Source organism: Peromyscus maniculatus, chromosome 10 (assembly GCF_049852395.1).
Source record: "Peromyscus maniculatus bairdii isolate BWxNUB_F1_BW_parent chromosome 10, HU_Pman_BW_mat_3.1, whole genome shotgun sequence".
Taxonomy (NCBI): Eukaryota; Metazoa; Chordata; class Mammalia; order Rodentia; family Cricetidae; genus Peromyscus; species Peromyscus maniculatus.
The window spans coordinates 101,327,701-101,342,477 of record NC_134861.1 but is presented as its reverse complement, the minus strand read 5'-3'; the positions used below and the strand labels follow the sequence as shown (position 1 = coordinate 101,342,477).

The window sequence follows — 14,777 nt, the reverse complement described above, 5'->3', positions numbered from 1 at the left end:
GTTAAGTTTATAGTTGAGTATTATCTTTGATGAGATCATGAATGTATTGTTTTTCATTTTGGTTTCCATGTCATCCACACAGGTAGAGTGCTCAGGATGACAGCTGTTGTTTGTTTACTGATCTTACACTTGATAACCTAGTTGAAATCACCTACTCAGCACAAGAGCCCTGAGATAGTGGATGGAGCAGGTCAGAAGGTTTACTTAAACAGATGTGATAATACAGGAAGTAACCATGGTGATGGTCCCATTTGGAGATAGGCTACCTAAATCAGAAGCTGGTGACAGGCAGGTTCCCATCTAAGCTAGGGCCCTGAACAGTGAAGCCTGAACTACCCTCTCCTAGATAGAACCTCAGGATGTCAAAGTCCTGAGGCCAAGGTAGCTCCAGGCCATAGGGGTTGGGTATGGGGGGCCAGGTCTTCAGGGAAGTGACTGTGAATTGTGGATTGAGGATAAGCAGGTGTGAGACAGACAGGAAAGAGAAAGGGCAGAGAAAAGAGCTAGGACCACAGGCCTTATCATGGGTCTCAGAATAGATAAACCTTTCAGGGTACACCAGGGTTTTGCTCATTTTCTGGAGCTGGACAGGACCGCATCTCCAAATGGGAGAATCCATCTGACATGCACACAGACCCACTAAGAACACACCGAAGGCTGGAACCACACAACAAGCTTGTTCAAACCTGTATGGTTGACAGGTGGTACCATCCAATATTGAATATAAACAACAGGAATACTGGAAAATGGAGACTCACCTAGGCTACACAGTGAGACTCTGGCTCAGAAACCAAATCCCTAAGCCCCAGGAATGCACAAAAAGGAGCAGTAATCTTGAGGGCAAGACCATAGGGATGTGTTTGAAGCAGAAAAAGCCTCCTCATTGAGAGAAATCCACCTTCTGCCCCTGCCTGGCCAGTCCCCCCTATTCCTCTACAATACGGCCTATTCCTGCCCCAACAGTTCTTCATTCCTTCCCTAGTCTGAACAGGAACTTGGCCCTCTGGTCTTCTCTTGAACCAAGCCAAACACAGTGGCAAGCGTCGGATGACTCCTGTCAGCTGCTTTAGTACAGAGTCAGGTGACTCCTAGCTTCTTGGCCAGGCCTCTCCTTTCTAATCACAGAAAGCAACTGCCCTACCTACGCAGCCCAGCCGTTTCCCAGGTGCAAAGGCAATTTAAAGAGACTTGAGTGGGGCTGGAGGCTGCCTACCTGCAGGCAGGGGTGGTGTGGCCAAGCTCAGCCTTTCCTCGCCCTCCACCCCGCCTCTTCCTCCTCTAGGAGGAGTCTAGAGAATGTCCCGGATTGGAGGCTTTTGGAAAACTGATCCAACTCTCCTCCTCCTGGTTGGCCTCGGGCCTTTCGTGGCTGTTGCTTAGGACGTCAAGAATTTTGGGGGACCTTTCAAGAAATGCAGACTTCGCTGAAGTAGACCCCTTTCTGGCACCTACCACTGCGGATGAAGTTCCCGGTGCAGGCCACACAGGCTGTGGTAAAATTAGCTCTAAAGGGAATTTTTATCCCTCCGGTTTCCACCTTGGCCTCTCTCTGTCAGAGAGTAACCCTGGCTTCTCCCACCCAATTTTTCCTTCGGGGCGGGGACTAACCAAATCATTCCGCCCGGCCCTGCTCCTAGGACGTCGTACCCACGCGCCACGCTTTGCGGTGAAATGCATTCGGGCGGACTGCAGACACTGGGGTGTTCGGGACTATGGGGGACAGGCTGGAAGCCTGGGACAGGCCGGGAACATCTGGGACTGCCGGAGACGAGGTGCCTGGACCCCGAGCCTATGCGCGCCGCTGGGTCTTCTTGCTGGTGGTCAGCCTTCTGAGCTGCTCCAACGCGATGGTACTCGGGTGCTGGAACAGGCGGGGTGGGCGGGGCGGGGTCTTTCCAGCAGCCCCAGCGCCGGTTAGTGTCTGCTTCTTCACGGGAAACCACCTTCGGTTAGCTCAAGAGGTTGTAAAGGAAGGGGCAAGTGCCTGTTCCGCCTGGGAGGGACCAGTCGGGGTGACAGGTCTGTTAGTCTCAAGAGTCTCAGCCCTGTGGCCTGCACCCCCTCATACTCTCCCTAGCCCCCCAATGCTAATGTCAGGGGCCCACAGACCCTCCCTCTTCATCCCTTCAGGCACATGTGGACTGCAAGTGATCCACCATCGCTAAGGACAGGTCCACATGAGCCTGGGTGGAGGGAGAGTGTGGAGCTGTTACCACCTGCCGCTCAGAGACAGCCAACCCTGCGCCTCTCTAATGCTAGGTCTCCCTAATACGTGTGAAGGAACTTTGGGTCACATGTGGCCACTTAGCTGAATAGGTAGCATTTGGGCCATGCAGCTATGAGTTGTAACAAATATAGCTCAGAGAGTGCCAAGCCAGTGGGACCATGAGGAAGTACAGCCCTCAGTGTAGATGGTGTCCAGGGCACCATGGATTCAGCTACCCACTGGCACTCCATGTGAACCAGCAATTGGTTGGTTTCCATGGCCTTTTCTTTTTTCCTCTTGTGCTAGTTGTGAAGAAACAGCTTTGTTACCTGCTGTGGGCCTGGAATACACTAACTGTAGCAAAATCAGAAACTTCTCTCCTGGTAAGCTGCCTTTGCTAGCTGGGACTTGCCTGCTATGGCTTGGCTCACAGGTCCCCTTTCTAGAATTTGGAAACATAACTGGTTTGGGATGGATGTCTCAGGATACATGCAGGAATCTACTTGAACCTCACCTTCTGTAGATTTGTAAAGTGCCTGGAACACTTGGGTGGTGTCCTGCTGTCCTTATGGAGCAAACAGAATATCACCCTGATACTATAAATTGTCATGATCCTGGCTGGGTCCTCATTGTGACCAGTGGGCTTCATGTTCTGTCATGCTTCCTGGAGTCCTTGCTCATGTGTCTGTAGCTGGTGACTGGGCTCCAGGGTTCTGAAAGAGGAGCCTGAGAACTTGCTGTGAGACCAAGAGATGGCCCTGTGTTTTGCATGGGAAGGAGATCAGGGGGTGAGCCAGGACATGGCTGAGAGCTGGTTGAAAGTATTCTTGTATAGTAGGTGAGATGGATGGATTTTTTTCTTCCCACATCTGTTGCCTTACACATGCTAGAGATATCTCTGCCTTTTGTATGTGGGCCACAGCTCTAGGAGGAGCAAGGACAAACATGTGAGACTTCAAGATGGGTTGTTTTTCTTGCTCAGCACAGAAGGTTCTGTAAACTTATCTGGTCCCTGTCAGCTCTATGAGGCCAGGCAGGAGGCAATTAGGCCTGCATGGGGTGCTTTCTAAGCCTGGGAGATCTATTCCTTGTATTGTCCTCTGAGAAAAAGAGAAGGAAATGCAGCTGTTGCCCAACCTTGGTGTTTCCCAAGGCTTTGTGGAAAGCCTGACACTCTGTTCAGCTATGGAGGGTGTGGCCTGGACCTCTGTCATCTGAGTAGGGTTCATCAGGAACTTTGATTTGGGACACACCCTTGTTAGGCCACTTATCTATTATCTATTCTTTCTGCTGGTCTAAGCTTAGGTGACCCTTCTCTCCAGTCAGCTCCCTTTACTTCCTCCAGGAAAACTTTCTCCACTTTGCACTCTTCTATTTTTGGGCTTCAGAGTCCCTGTGCTTTGTAATGCCTAGGACAGAAGGATGTTGTGCAGAGAGAGATGGTATCGATTTCATCCCATCCCTAAGGAAGTCCTGGGCTCTGGACTCTTCTGTCCTGGCTCTCTTTGGCGCCCTCCTCGGTCCTCATGCATATCATGAGCCCCTAAGGCATCATTTAGCTATGTCTGGATGTCTGGTATGGAGTCTCCACCACGCACCAGGCCTCAGTCTCCCCAAAATGCGTTCCTTGTCCATCTTGTCTCAGCACATTGCTCAACTATGAAATTTGGAACGATGGCTACCATATACCCTCACTCCCATATTCCCCGCTCCTGCCCTGTGTGCTCCAATACTACTTCCTTAAGTGCTATGACCTGCTCAGTGTTCAGGATATTCTACCCACTGAGTTTCTGGCTTCACTGTCTCTCAATACTGGCAACCAAGTCTCAACTGCCCACTTCCCTCTTTCCACCGCCTTCAACAGAGTGCCTTCCAGGCAGTGGGCACTATCCCCATTGATTGCCTTTAGCCTTCTCAGAGAATCAGATCAATTCTGATGAGGTTAATGGTCCTTCAGACTCTGGCCAGGTTTTTGGCTTCTATATCTGCCTCCAGGCTGGTTCATGGTCCACTGCTGGGCAGGCTGTAGGCCATGCCTGGAGACTTTCCTCGTTTGTAACAGGGTGGTTCTCTAGCAGGGTGACCCAAAGTTTCTATTAGATTGTGTCCTCATAGCCTTTACAGGCATGCTCACACCCCTTCTCCTACCCTGAGCTAGCCAAATGGGGATCATAGACTTCAGCCAAAGTAGAGCTGGCTAGGTGGTGTCTGTGACCCACAGCTGACATATGTGCATCCCGTAGCTATGGCTCAGCTTTGCACCTGTAGCAGACACCGTCGCACAGCACTTCTTCCTGTCCATGGAGCAGGTCAACTGGCTGTCACTAGTCTACCTTGTGGTATCCATCCCATTTGGCATGGCAGCCATCTGGATTCTGGACTCTGTTGGGCTCCGTGGAGCGGTAAGTCAGATCTCATCCCATACCTGTATGGGGGGGGGACCCTTTGACTTTGGGTGCAGAAGCCTGGTCTCCTCTCCAGATTAGAGTCCACCAGCCCTTCTGGCTCAGCTCCCCAGGCAAAGCAGCTGGGGAGGGCAGGTAGATATTGGGGTATCCCTTTAAGCTAGGGATAGGCATCTGAAGATGTAGGTGTGGAGGGTCTAGACCGGCATGTAGTCTTTTGACTGTCCATTCCTGCAGACTGTCCTGGGTGCGTGGTTGAATTTTGCTGGGAGTTTGCTACGTGCTGTGCCCTGCTTGGATGTCAGGATCCCCAATCCCTTTGCCTTCTTCATGAGTGGCCAGAGCCTCTGTGCCGTGGCCCAGACCCTGGTCATCTCTTCTCCAGCCAAGCTGGCTGCCTTATGGTTTCCAGAGCACCAGCGAGCCACAGCTAACATGATCGGCACTATGTGTAAGTCCTGGGGAGGGCCTTCTGCAACCTGGGCTTAGCTCACAGACCCTGCTGGATGTGTGTCCTCTGCTCTCCTCTGCTCTCCAGCTTGGGCGAAGGCCAAGGTCCCTGAACCAGGAAGGATTCCCCACAAGGACTGGGGTGAGGCCTGCCACAGCTAAGCTTATATAACTGTTTTTCTACCCAGCAAATCCTCTGGGCATCCTTATGGCAAATGTACTGTCTCCTGCCCTGGTCAAGAAGGCAGAGGACATCCCCATGATGGTGAGGAGCTCATGATGATCTTGCATGTGGCATGTGTGCTGTGTGATCTTGAGCATGTACATATACTTGTGTACAGTACATATGGGAGTTATACTGGTATGTGATCAATGCACACACACACATATCTGGTGTATACACATGCTTGTTGGTATGGCATACTTAGGTGTGTTAGCATGATCTGCTTCTTATGTGGGAATAAGTCTGGAGCCTTGGGAGGTTGGGCTGGTGTTACCAAGGAGGGACTCATCCTTGAGTGTTATTCTGAAAGCTAGGTTCTACATGAAGCCATGAAGAACAGCCAAGGGTTGAGTGACACAGTCCCCCAAAGGAGTTGGTTGGGTTTACTGACTGGAGATTAAAGGCAGGTGGCAGCTGGTAAGGTGGACAGAGCAGACTGACATGTGTGGGGGCCACATGTGTCAGTGTGGTTTCTTTGTGACACTCAGAATCTCTCCCCAGCTTGGTATCTACATTGTCCCTGCTGCCCTTGCCTGTTTCTTGGCCACTGCCTGCCTCTGGGAGAGTGTGCCTCCTACCCCGCCATCTGCAGGGGCTGCCAACTCTACTTCAGAGAGTTTCTTCCATGGCCTCAAACTGGTGGGTTGTGTGGATTCTGGGGGCAGGAAAGCTGTGGTCAGAAGCCTGCTTGGGCTCCTGAGTTGAGGGCTGTTTTCTTTCTAGCTCATACAGAATAAGGCCTATGTCATCCTGGCCATATGCTTTGGTGGTGGCATTGGTATCTTCTCCAGCTTCTCAGCCCTCCTGGAACAGATCCTTTGTGCCAATGGCTACTCCAATGTAAGTAGTAGCCCTGCCTTTGGAGTGGGCTCTGCCTCTGCCAGAGTTACCTACTGCTCCTGAGCACTCAGTTCACCCCTGACAAGGATGAGATCAACATCTTATCATGGAGGTGGTAGTCATGGCTGCTTATACATCCCCAGGTCATGGCCTCTGCCTCCTGACATGGTGGGTATAGGTCTCTCATGGGCCATAGGCATGCACCCAGGGTCTATGGGGTATCTGTGGTGATACCTCTTTCCATTTAGTGGGGTTCACATTGCATAAAATCCATCCTAGGAGGCAGCTTGACAGGGTTGTCTAGACTGGTCCTCTGGAACTGCCCTGGTAATGACGTAAGGGCGTATGGTGATGACATGAGGAGCCCTGTTGGCTCCCTGCCTCCGGATGGTTCTAAGTCTGCCCTCCCTACTTCCAGGAGTTCTCAGGCCTCTGTGGGGCTCTCTTCATCGTGTTTGGGATTTTAGGGGCACTGCTTCTAGGCCTGTATGTGGATCGGACCAAGCACTTCACTGAAGCCACCAAGATAGGCCTCTGTCTGACTTCCATGACCTTCGTGGCCTTTGCTCTGGTGAGATTCATCAGGAACAAACACTACCTACCCAGGATGGAGGGATAGTATGGCAGGCGGGTGGGTGAGGGACAGTGGGGACAGTGGTGGCTTTCCCAGAGCTAATGACTCAGTGTCAAACCTGGCTTCTGCCTGAGGGTAACCCCGGGTAGGACTGGCTTCACTGCCACACTCCATGTCATTCAGTCTAGGAACTCATGGGGGAGGTGGCATGACTCACTGCTATCCTGGTTCCATTCTTCTTTACCCTTTGTTGATGCCAGGTGTCCCAGCTGCGGGGACAGACCTTTGCGTTGGCTGCCATCTGCTCCCTCCTTGGGCTCTTTGGCTTCTCAGTGGCACCTGTGGTCATGGAGCTGGCGGTTGAATGCTCGTTTCCTGTGGGTGAAGGTGCCTCTGCTGGCTTGATTTTTGTCCTGGGGTGAGTATCCTTCTTCATTGGCCACTTCTCCCAGGACTTGGAACTTATGGATCCTGGGCCATGGCTCCTGATCCATGAAGCTAGGAACCTGCTTGCTCTGGCCAGGGATAAGCCTGTACTGAATACTTGCTGTGTACAAGTCTGTGCTGCTACAGGGCCAGTGTGGACGGAGACAGCGAACTGCCTCAGGAGCGACAAGTGTTGTAGCGGTGGGCATAGATGCTTGCCCTTCCCAAGATGGGATGCAGTGTGGTGTGCAGAGAGTTTTTGCTGCCCGGGCTGAGGGTCCTTTGTATCTAGGCAGGCCGAGGGTGTGCTCATCATGCTTCTACTGACGGCACTGACCGTGCGGCGAACAGGTCCATCCTTTTCTACCTGTCAGCAGGGTGAGGAGCCTCTAGACTGGACAGGTGAGTGTCTGTGCCCAGGCTAAGAGCTGACCAGAAAGATAGGGTCTTAGGAGGCCTGGCCCAGTTGAGGATCTTGATTCTTATTGCTCTCTACTCCCCCTAGGCAGGCACCAGTTGATGTGGGTGTAAAGTAGTATGGTCAGATGCCTGGTCTCTGCTTGTGGGTGTACCCAAAGACCCTGACAAAAATCCAGCATCAGTATCCCTACCCCCTTGTAACATGTTTCAAAATCCAGGAAAATAGAGACTGAGATCTTAGACAGAAAGGGGGCAGAGATCTTGGAGTAAAAAGGAGAGAAAGAGACAAAGACAGAAATAGAAATACAGAGAAATATAGAAATTTGCATAGAAATACAGAGACAGAAACAGAAACAGACAGGGACATAGAGAGTCTACCAAGACAGACGGGGTGTGGGTCAGAGATAGACAGAGATATGAAAGATACAAAGAGACAGGAAGATTGAGAGACCGATTTGGAGATGAGAATGGGTAAAGATCAGCAGTAGTACACCCATGTCCCCATAACTTGTGATTCCCCACTGTTGGGTCTGGGAACATCCTGAGGGCTGTTGAGGGCTGAGGCCAAGACTGTTTCCAGACCTCTCTGTGGTCACAGTCACTAGGGTCAGCTGGGTCAGGTCTACCAAGATTTGGCTATGGTGGGAATTGGGGGACTCTGACTGCCTGGGCAGTTGAAGGACAGACCTGTGCTTGTGTCCTTAGAGTCTCTGCTGCTGCTGGCTGGCCTGTGTACTCTTCTCACCTGTGTCTTGGTGCTCTTCTTCAACACTCCATATCGGCGCCTGGAGGCTGAGTCTGGAGGACCCCCTTCATCCAGGATGTGTGCCAGAGAGCCAAAGATAATAAGCCCCACCCAAGTGCCACCCCTTGAGACTCGTGGCTTAACATCTCCAGCTGGGGCCTTGCAGGAAACTCCTGACCCTGCTTCTCTCCTCAAAGGACACTCAGAATGGGCAGAGACATCTAGTAAAGCAGAGGCTTGCTAGGGTCTCTTTGACTGTGCCAGCCATGCTAAGAGCTCAGACAAGGACACAAAGTCCTTAGCATACCTAGAGTATGATGGGATGGCCTTTTGGTCCTCAGGTAGACAATGCTTGATTAAACATAACTGCTGTTGTATGGGTACTGGTCAGTTAGGGTGGACTCTGGCCAAGCCAGACTTGTGGTGGCTGCTCAGGGAGGGCCTGTTCATGGGGAGAGGGAGTGAGTGGTAGGAGACTGAGGGAGTTCTGAGGGCTATGGCATGGCCAGTCTGAGGTAGACAGGTGTAGGAAGATTTTGTTTCAACTGTATGACCAGACAGCCTGATTCTAGGATAGCACAGAGGGCAGAGAGCTGGTCTGAGCAGAGCAGGGAACAGAAGGATCTCTGGTGGACACATTCCCTCCAATGAACACTCATAGGCAAGTTTGTGTGTCTAACTTTATTGAACTGGCTGCAGCTTGCAGTCTGAAGGATGGAGAAGCCCATGCTGCTTCCTCCACATGGGTGAGCTCATCACTTTGTAGTGTAGGTTGCCAGCCACATCAATAAAGGCAAACTCCAGCATTTGATTCACCCGAGAATGAGCCCAAGAAGGGCAGGGTATTGGTGGGCATGTCAAGTTGTTGGGTGATGGGAGGGAGAGAGACCAGGTTCCTGGGTTCCAGCCCAGACACAGTAAATGACAGGCACTGAACTCCATTCAGTGGGTTCCTGATTCTTGTTTGACCTATTCAGCGGTGGAGGGGGCAGAGTGCCAAAGGCCAAGACAGGGGAAGGGCTAGGGATGTATGCTAGGGTCAGAAGAGGGATGGAGGAGGGGATGGGATACTGAGAGTACTGTGATGGTGATGGTACAGAGTACATGATATAGACGAGCTGGGACCTAGACCTTATTCCTGCCTCCTAGTCTGCTCCCTCTATTACTGAGCTAGCTAGCAGCAGGGTGGTGGTATATCCTTTACAAGAATGTTGCCCCTAGCTGCCCTCTGATATACTTGGGATTGTAGAAGCCATAGGGATGAGGTTGGGGGGTAGGCAAGCCTTATTTGCAGTCATCTTGTTAGCTTGGAACATCAGTAAACCTTTGATGCTGAGAGTGGAAAAGGGACTGATTAGCTGCTCTGAGGAAGAGTGGAAAGTTCCTACTTGTGGCTCCTTTTGTGGGAGGCCTGAAGATAGTCTGATGTGTACATCCTGGCTACCTGTCATCAAAGCCCAGGTGCCTAATGGTCCCTGGCGCCCATCATGACTCACAGCAGGTTCCTGATAGAGTAAGAGGCAAATGCCTGGGACAACAGAATGTTCCCTCCCCCTGGTGTTTCCTGTAAGGAAGCCATCCATGGAAGGCTTAAGACAGCAATGGATGGATGGATGATGACTCCCTGGGTAATGAAGGCCCAATGGCAGGAATGACCTTTCTCTTAGTTATTCCAAATGACTCTGCTCTTAGGGTCTCAGGGTGGCTATTTGAGGCCCTAGAGTTAGAGTTCAAGAGGGGCTGGTGAGGTGGGCTCAGGCCCAGGCACTATGTCTCTTTTCAGCATAGATATTCCCCAGACCCTAAGACAGACTTATTCCTTGTGGATGCTGCCACTGCCATCAAGGCTGAGCATCTTGAAGGCATATAGGATGGTCTCTGTATTTGTGCCTGCTCACAAAAAGGCTTTTAGAGTTCTGTCTTGTCCCAGAGCATCAAGTGCTTAGTCTTGCTGTACTGTCTGGGGAGTCTTTCCTATTCCTGGGCCTCAAGAACCTCTGTTGATCCACATGGGTAGCTCTGGCTTTCATTTGAGAGCCAGGGCTCTGAGACCACAGAGTCTCCAGATAGCTAGATAGATGGAGATGTGTTGGGATTCATAGAGCTTGGGGACTACTGAGAGAGGTTTCTCACGAGATGTCCCCTAGGACAGCTCAGACTTCTATCTGCCACTTAGTATGAGGTAGGCTGAGGGCTGCCATCCCAGGGGACTGAACAACTGCAGTGTGAGCCTGGGTAGCCTGGCAGTGACACAGATAACTCCTTCCCCTAGCCCAGTCATCAGGAGGCTTTGTTCTGCCAAGGATACATTTCCGAGGCCTCATGCCATGTTAATAACCAAAGGTCCTGGGGTCTGGGCCATCCTAGGCACATATACAAAATATCTGGAGGGTTTTTTTTTATTTTAAAAACATATCTGGAGTTTTAAATGTTAGGAACCAAACACTGGCAGGTGGCTGAGCTGAGGGCTGTCCCAGGATAGAGTTCACTGTTCATCTCACAAGTATGTTCAGGATGCCGGGTGGTGGTGGCACATGCCTTTAACCCCAGCACTTGGGAGGCAGAGCCAGGAGGATCTCTGAGTTCAAGGCCAGCCTGGTCTACAGAGCGATATCCAGGACAGGCACCAGAACTACACAGAGAAACCCTGTCTTGAAAACAAACAAACAAAACCCAAACAACAAACTAAATATGTTCAGGAACATGATGAAGTTGGTGGAACCCTGAGGATTCCTTGAGTATGGCATTCACCTTGTCATTGACATTAGTTTTGTCTGTTGCAAGCATGGACAGGGATGAGGTGTTGACCAGGGCCGCACTGTCATTCCCAACCCCCTCTGTCCTTTATACTGGCAGGTAACCCCACAGGACAGCCTCCATCTGCCATTCACAGGGTGACTCCAGAAGAGTGCTGAGCATATGTAGACAAAGGACAGAGGAGACATAAGATGGAGCCCTTTGGCTCAAGTATGGGGAGTACAGGCTGGAGTCAACCAGTTCACTTCAAATCTAAGGACACCATCTTCTGCAGAGGAGAGGACAAAGTAGAGGACTGTTTTCTGTTCTCAAATAATGGGGAAGGTGGGCACTAGAGAACCCCCATCCCAGGTAAAATGTAACTGCCTTTCCCAGCTTCCAAGGTAGGACCACAAGCCTCCTGCTCCCAACTACAGGAGTGTCTCATGGTAGGCCACTGAGACAGGGAGGGTTAAGTGCCAACTGGAGTGGCTTGAAGAAGGTTGGGGAAGAGATGGCATCTGGTCCTGAGGTGATGAATAGGCCTACCCATACATATCCTCTTCTAAGCCCACAAGGGGAGCCTAAGGGTAGAGTGAAGTTATGGGGAAGGGATAGGGTTGGATGTGTCACTCACTAGGTTGCCTCCCCAGTGCCTGCCTCAAACCAATTCCAGGTTTTTCTAAAACCTCTGGACACCCTCTGCCAGCTCTGAACAAACCAGGGCCTTGAGTAGCTACCCTGAGACCCTGAGAGCAAAGTTCTTTAGACTAACTAAGGGAAACTAAACAAACTTAGAGGTGGCCATAACAACCCCCAAATATGAGTGTGTGTGTCAGCATTTAGAGGCAATGTCCTTGCTATACTTGAGGGAGCGATCACACCTACTCAGGGAAGTGTAAGTGTCCTATAGGTCCACTCTGTCAATGAAGCTGACTCTCTTGTCCATGAACGTGAAGGCCTGGGAGTCAATGCCAGGCTTGTTGCTCTGCTGCTGCTGGACCATCTTTGCCCAACTCCTACACTTACCTTCACACCTGGCTCTGCTCCATCAAAGGGACAGGCACTCTGAGGCCACACGTGTCCTCCTGTACCAACTGTGTGAGGGGCTCCCAAGGAGCAAAGGCAGACTCACCTCCTAGAACTTCCAGATTTGGGTTGCTCAAAATTGGAGAAGACATTGGAGGGTGCGCTCTGGGTATGTGGTGCCATTTTCCTTCTTGGTCTTCCTGCTGGCTTGAGAAGCAAAACTGCCAAGGATGAGGCCCTTGAGGCAGCTGGGGGAACACTCAGGGACAACCCATGATTTGGGAGACTTAACTCACGTGATGGGGCCTGTGGAACTGAAGGGTTCAAGCAACCCACCATGTCCAATCCTAGAGGGCTCCAGGGTAAATGGATTCCAAGGATGGACTCATGCCTGGCATTCAGTTTTCTGAAGGCCCAGACCCTCCCTCATTCTTTCCAGTTTGTCACCATGGCAACTGTGGGCATGTATCTCTACACCCACACCATTGTGTATGTTCACATGAGCATATACACAAAGATGCCCATATGTAATTGCATGCATACACACACTTGGATGCCCCTGCTCAACGCCTCCCTGGCTGCCTGCTCACCATGCCTGAGTCTTTCCTGTCCAGGATCCAGCTCCTGCTTGTCTTAAGATGCTGCCTGGCCCCCTAGAATAGCTCAGACTTCCTGCAAGGACAGGCTGAACACTGTCATCCCAAAGAACTGGACAACTGCAGAGTGAGCCTAAGTAGCCTGGTGGTAACTCAGATGCCCCTTCTCTTAGCCCAGGCACCAGGAGGTTTTATTCTGCCAAGGATTCTACATCTCCAGGACCTTGTGCCACATCATTGGCCAAAACCTGAGAGTCTGAGTCATCCTAGGCAACTGGGCTCTGCCAGTGCAGCAGAAAGTATTAGGTGCTGAGGTTAGCAATACCGTTTCAAGACCAGCAGAGGTGCTGTGAATGGCTCTGGCCCAAGAATTTATGTTTTGCTTTGTGTGTATCAGGCCTTTCACAGTACTACTTTTACTTCCTGATTAATTGGCAAACCCAGGACCCATTCTGATGCCACCACTGGCAGCTCCATAACTGGGTGGTGGGCAATAACATTTCTGAGTTGGAAGAGCCTTGGAGATGGTTAGACTGCCTGTAATGGAGTCATTCTTGGCATGGCCCTCAGGCTTCCCCTTACTGCCTCATCTGACAGGCAAAATTCAGGGAAGCAATATGGCTTGTACTCAGTCCTTGATGCCAGAAAATGAATATGCTGAGAGTAAGGGCAGGAGATACAGGAGTGGTCCTGCAGGCTGTATGGGATGAGGAAGTCCAGCAAGCAGAATGAAGTGAGCAGATGAGAGCCCCACAGTCCCATACTTTGGAGGCCTAAGCCAGATAGGGGCAACAGGAAGCAGGACCTCAGCAGCCACAGATGGCACAAGTGGGAATGGAGTGTGCATCTGATAGCTGGGCAACCCCTACCCTGGTACATTTCTAAACTGTGACATCTTCTACAGTGTGCATTGTCAGAGGTCCTGTCCTGTCCCTCAAGACTCAGTCACGAAGCTCCCTCCCAGATGCTACCTCAGACCTCGAGGGGGAATTACCAGAGGTGGGAGTTTGTTCAGGTGTGGGAATGGTAGCTGAGAGTAAAGGGCCTCAGCTGGACTTGGCCCAGCTGCAGGGTGGTAAGCTCTGGATCTGAGAGGGCCGCAAGACCCCAGGGAGGTCTGAGGGCTGAGCCTGAGCACAGCACTAAAGATAGCACATTGGGAATATTTGGATTCTGCACACAGCTGTCTCCAACAGGTGCAGAATCCTCCCAGTGGTGTCCTGAGCTATGTGGGAACTTAACCACTTCTGCTGCCCCCACAAATGATCCTGAGCCCAAGCAGAGTCCTAGCCATTTGTGTGTGTGCTATGCCATGTGTGTGCTGTGTGCCTCTTCTGCCTCTACTCCTGCATGTTGCTTCTCTGCACTCGCCTCTCAACCCAGAGATGCGTTCAGTTCTGGAAGCCTGAGCTGCTGAGGAGTCTGATTTAAGATCTAGTGAGGGAAACCTGTTTGGTCACTTAAGGTTATCTAACCAGTTGCTTAAGAGCAGGAAAGGGAGGGGTCTCAGTGTGCAGATGGCCACGAGGGGTAAGGAAGTTTATTTGGTGCCTTGTAGGTCAGCATGGCTTTGCAGATTCCTCAGGGAGCAATGGTTCAGAAGAAGGGCAGGAGCCTGTCTTTCTCACTCAGGCTCAGGTAGGGATGGGGGTGGAGAACTAAAGATCAGATTTACCAAGGGCAAGAAACGAGTATGTGGTGCACCTGTGGCATGTGGTCTGGGTATTTCTGTTCCCAGCTTAAGGAACTTTCTAGGATTCCAGCAGAGGAGGTCCAGGGACTTGGACTCCAGACCAAAGGCAGGCACAGTTCCAGGCCTCAGGGCAGTGGCTCCTCGTCTGACTGCCCAGGATAGCCCCTTTACCCTTCCCAGGATTCCTCCCTTCAGGATAGCTGGACACCTATTACGAGCTCTGGGGGGTTTTCATTGCTGCATTGTACTGACTTTATATCCATAGTTACATTCTCTTTACAAATACGGATTTAATGAAGAGTCAAGGAAAGATACCCCATCCCAATGGACTGTGTACCTTTCCAAGCCCTGGTGCAATGCAAAACTGAGGAGGCTGATTCAAAGACAGCCTTAGGGAGATGTCAAGTCACTACTGGGCATTGGAGGGGGGGCAG

General features: G+C 51.3%; 1 protein-coding gene across 14 annotated transcripts; it reads left to right on the top strand.

Moving 5' to 3' along the window:
* The first annotated feature begins 1,157 nt into the window (after positions 1–1,157).
* On the top strand, positions 1,158–9,635 carry Slc49a3 (solute carrier family 49 member 3). Of its 14 annotated transcripts, XM_076547120.1 has the most exons (12): positions 1,165–1,493; positions 1,638–1,850; positions 2,513–2,589; positions 4,450–4,608; positions 4,849–5,062; positions 5,250–5,326; positions 5,786–5,923; positions 6,008–6,124; positions 6,543–6,695; positions 6,959–7,116; positions 7,417–7,526; positions 8,250–9,635. In XM_076547120.1, the coding sequence occupies exons 4-12, from the start codon at positions 4,507–4,509 to the stop codon at positions 8,531–8,533; spliced, it is 1,353 nt and encodes a 450-aa protein (XP_076403235.1). In that variant the 5' UTR covers positions 1,165–1,493; positions 1,638–1,850; positions 2,513–2,589; positions 4,450–4,506; the 3' UTR covers positions 8,534–9,635. The 14 variants fall into 14 exon arrangements, with proteins under 14 accessions (XP_076403234.1, XP_076403237.1, XP_076403231.1 ...); XM_076547116.1 differs by lacking the exon at positions 2,513–2,589 and having other exon boundaries at positions 1,162–1,493; positions 1,638–1,772; XM_042257822.2 differs by lacking the exon at positions 2,513–2,589 and having other exon boundaries at positions 1,162–1,493; positions 4,516–4,608.
* Positions 9,636–14,777: the final 5,142 nt, after the last annotated feature.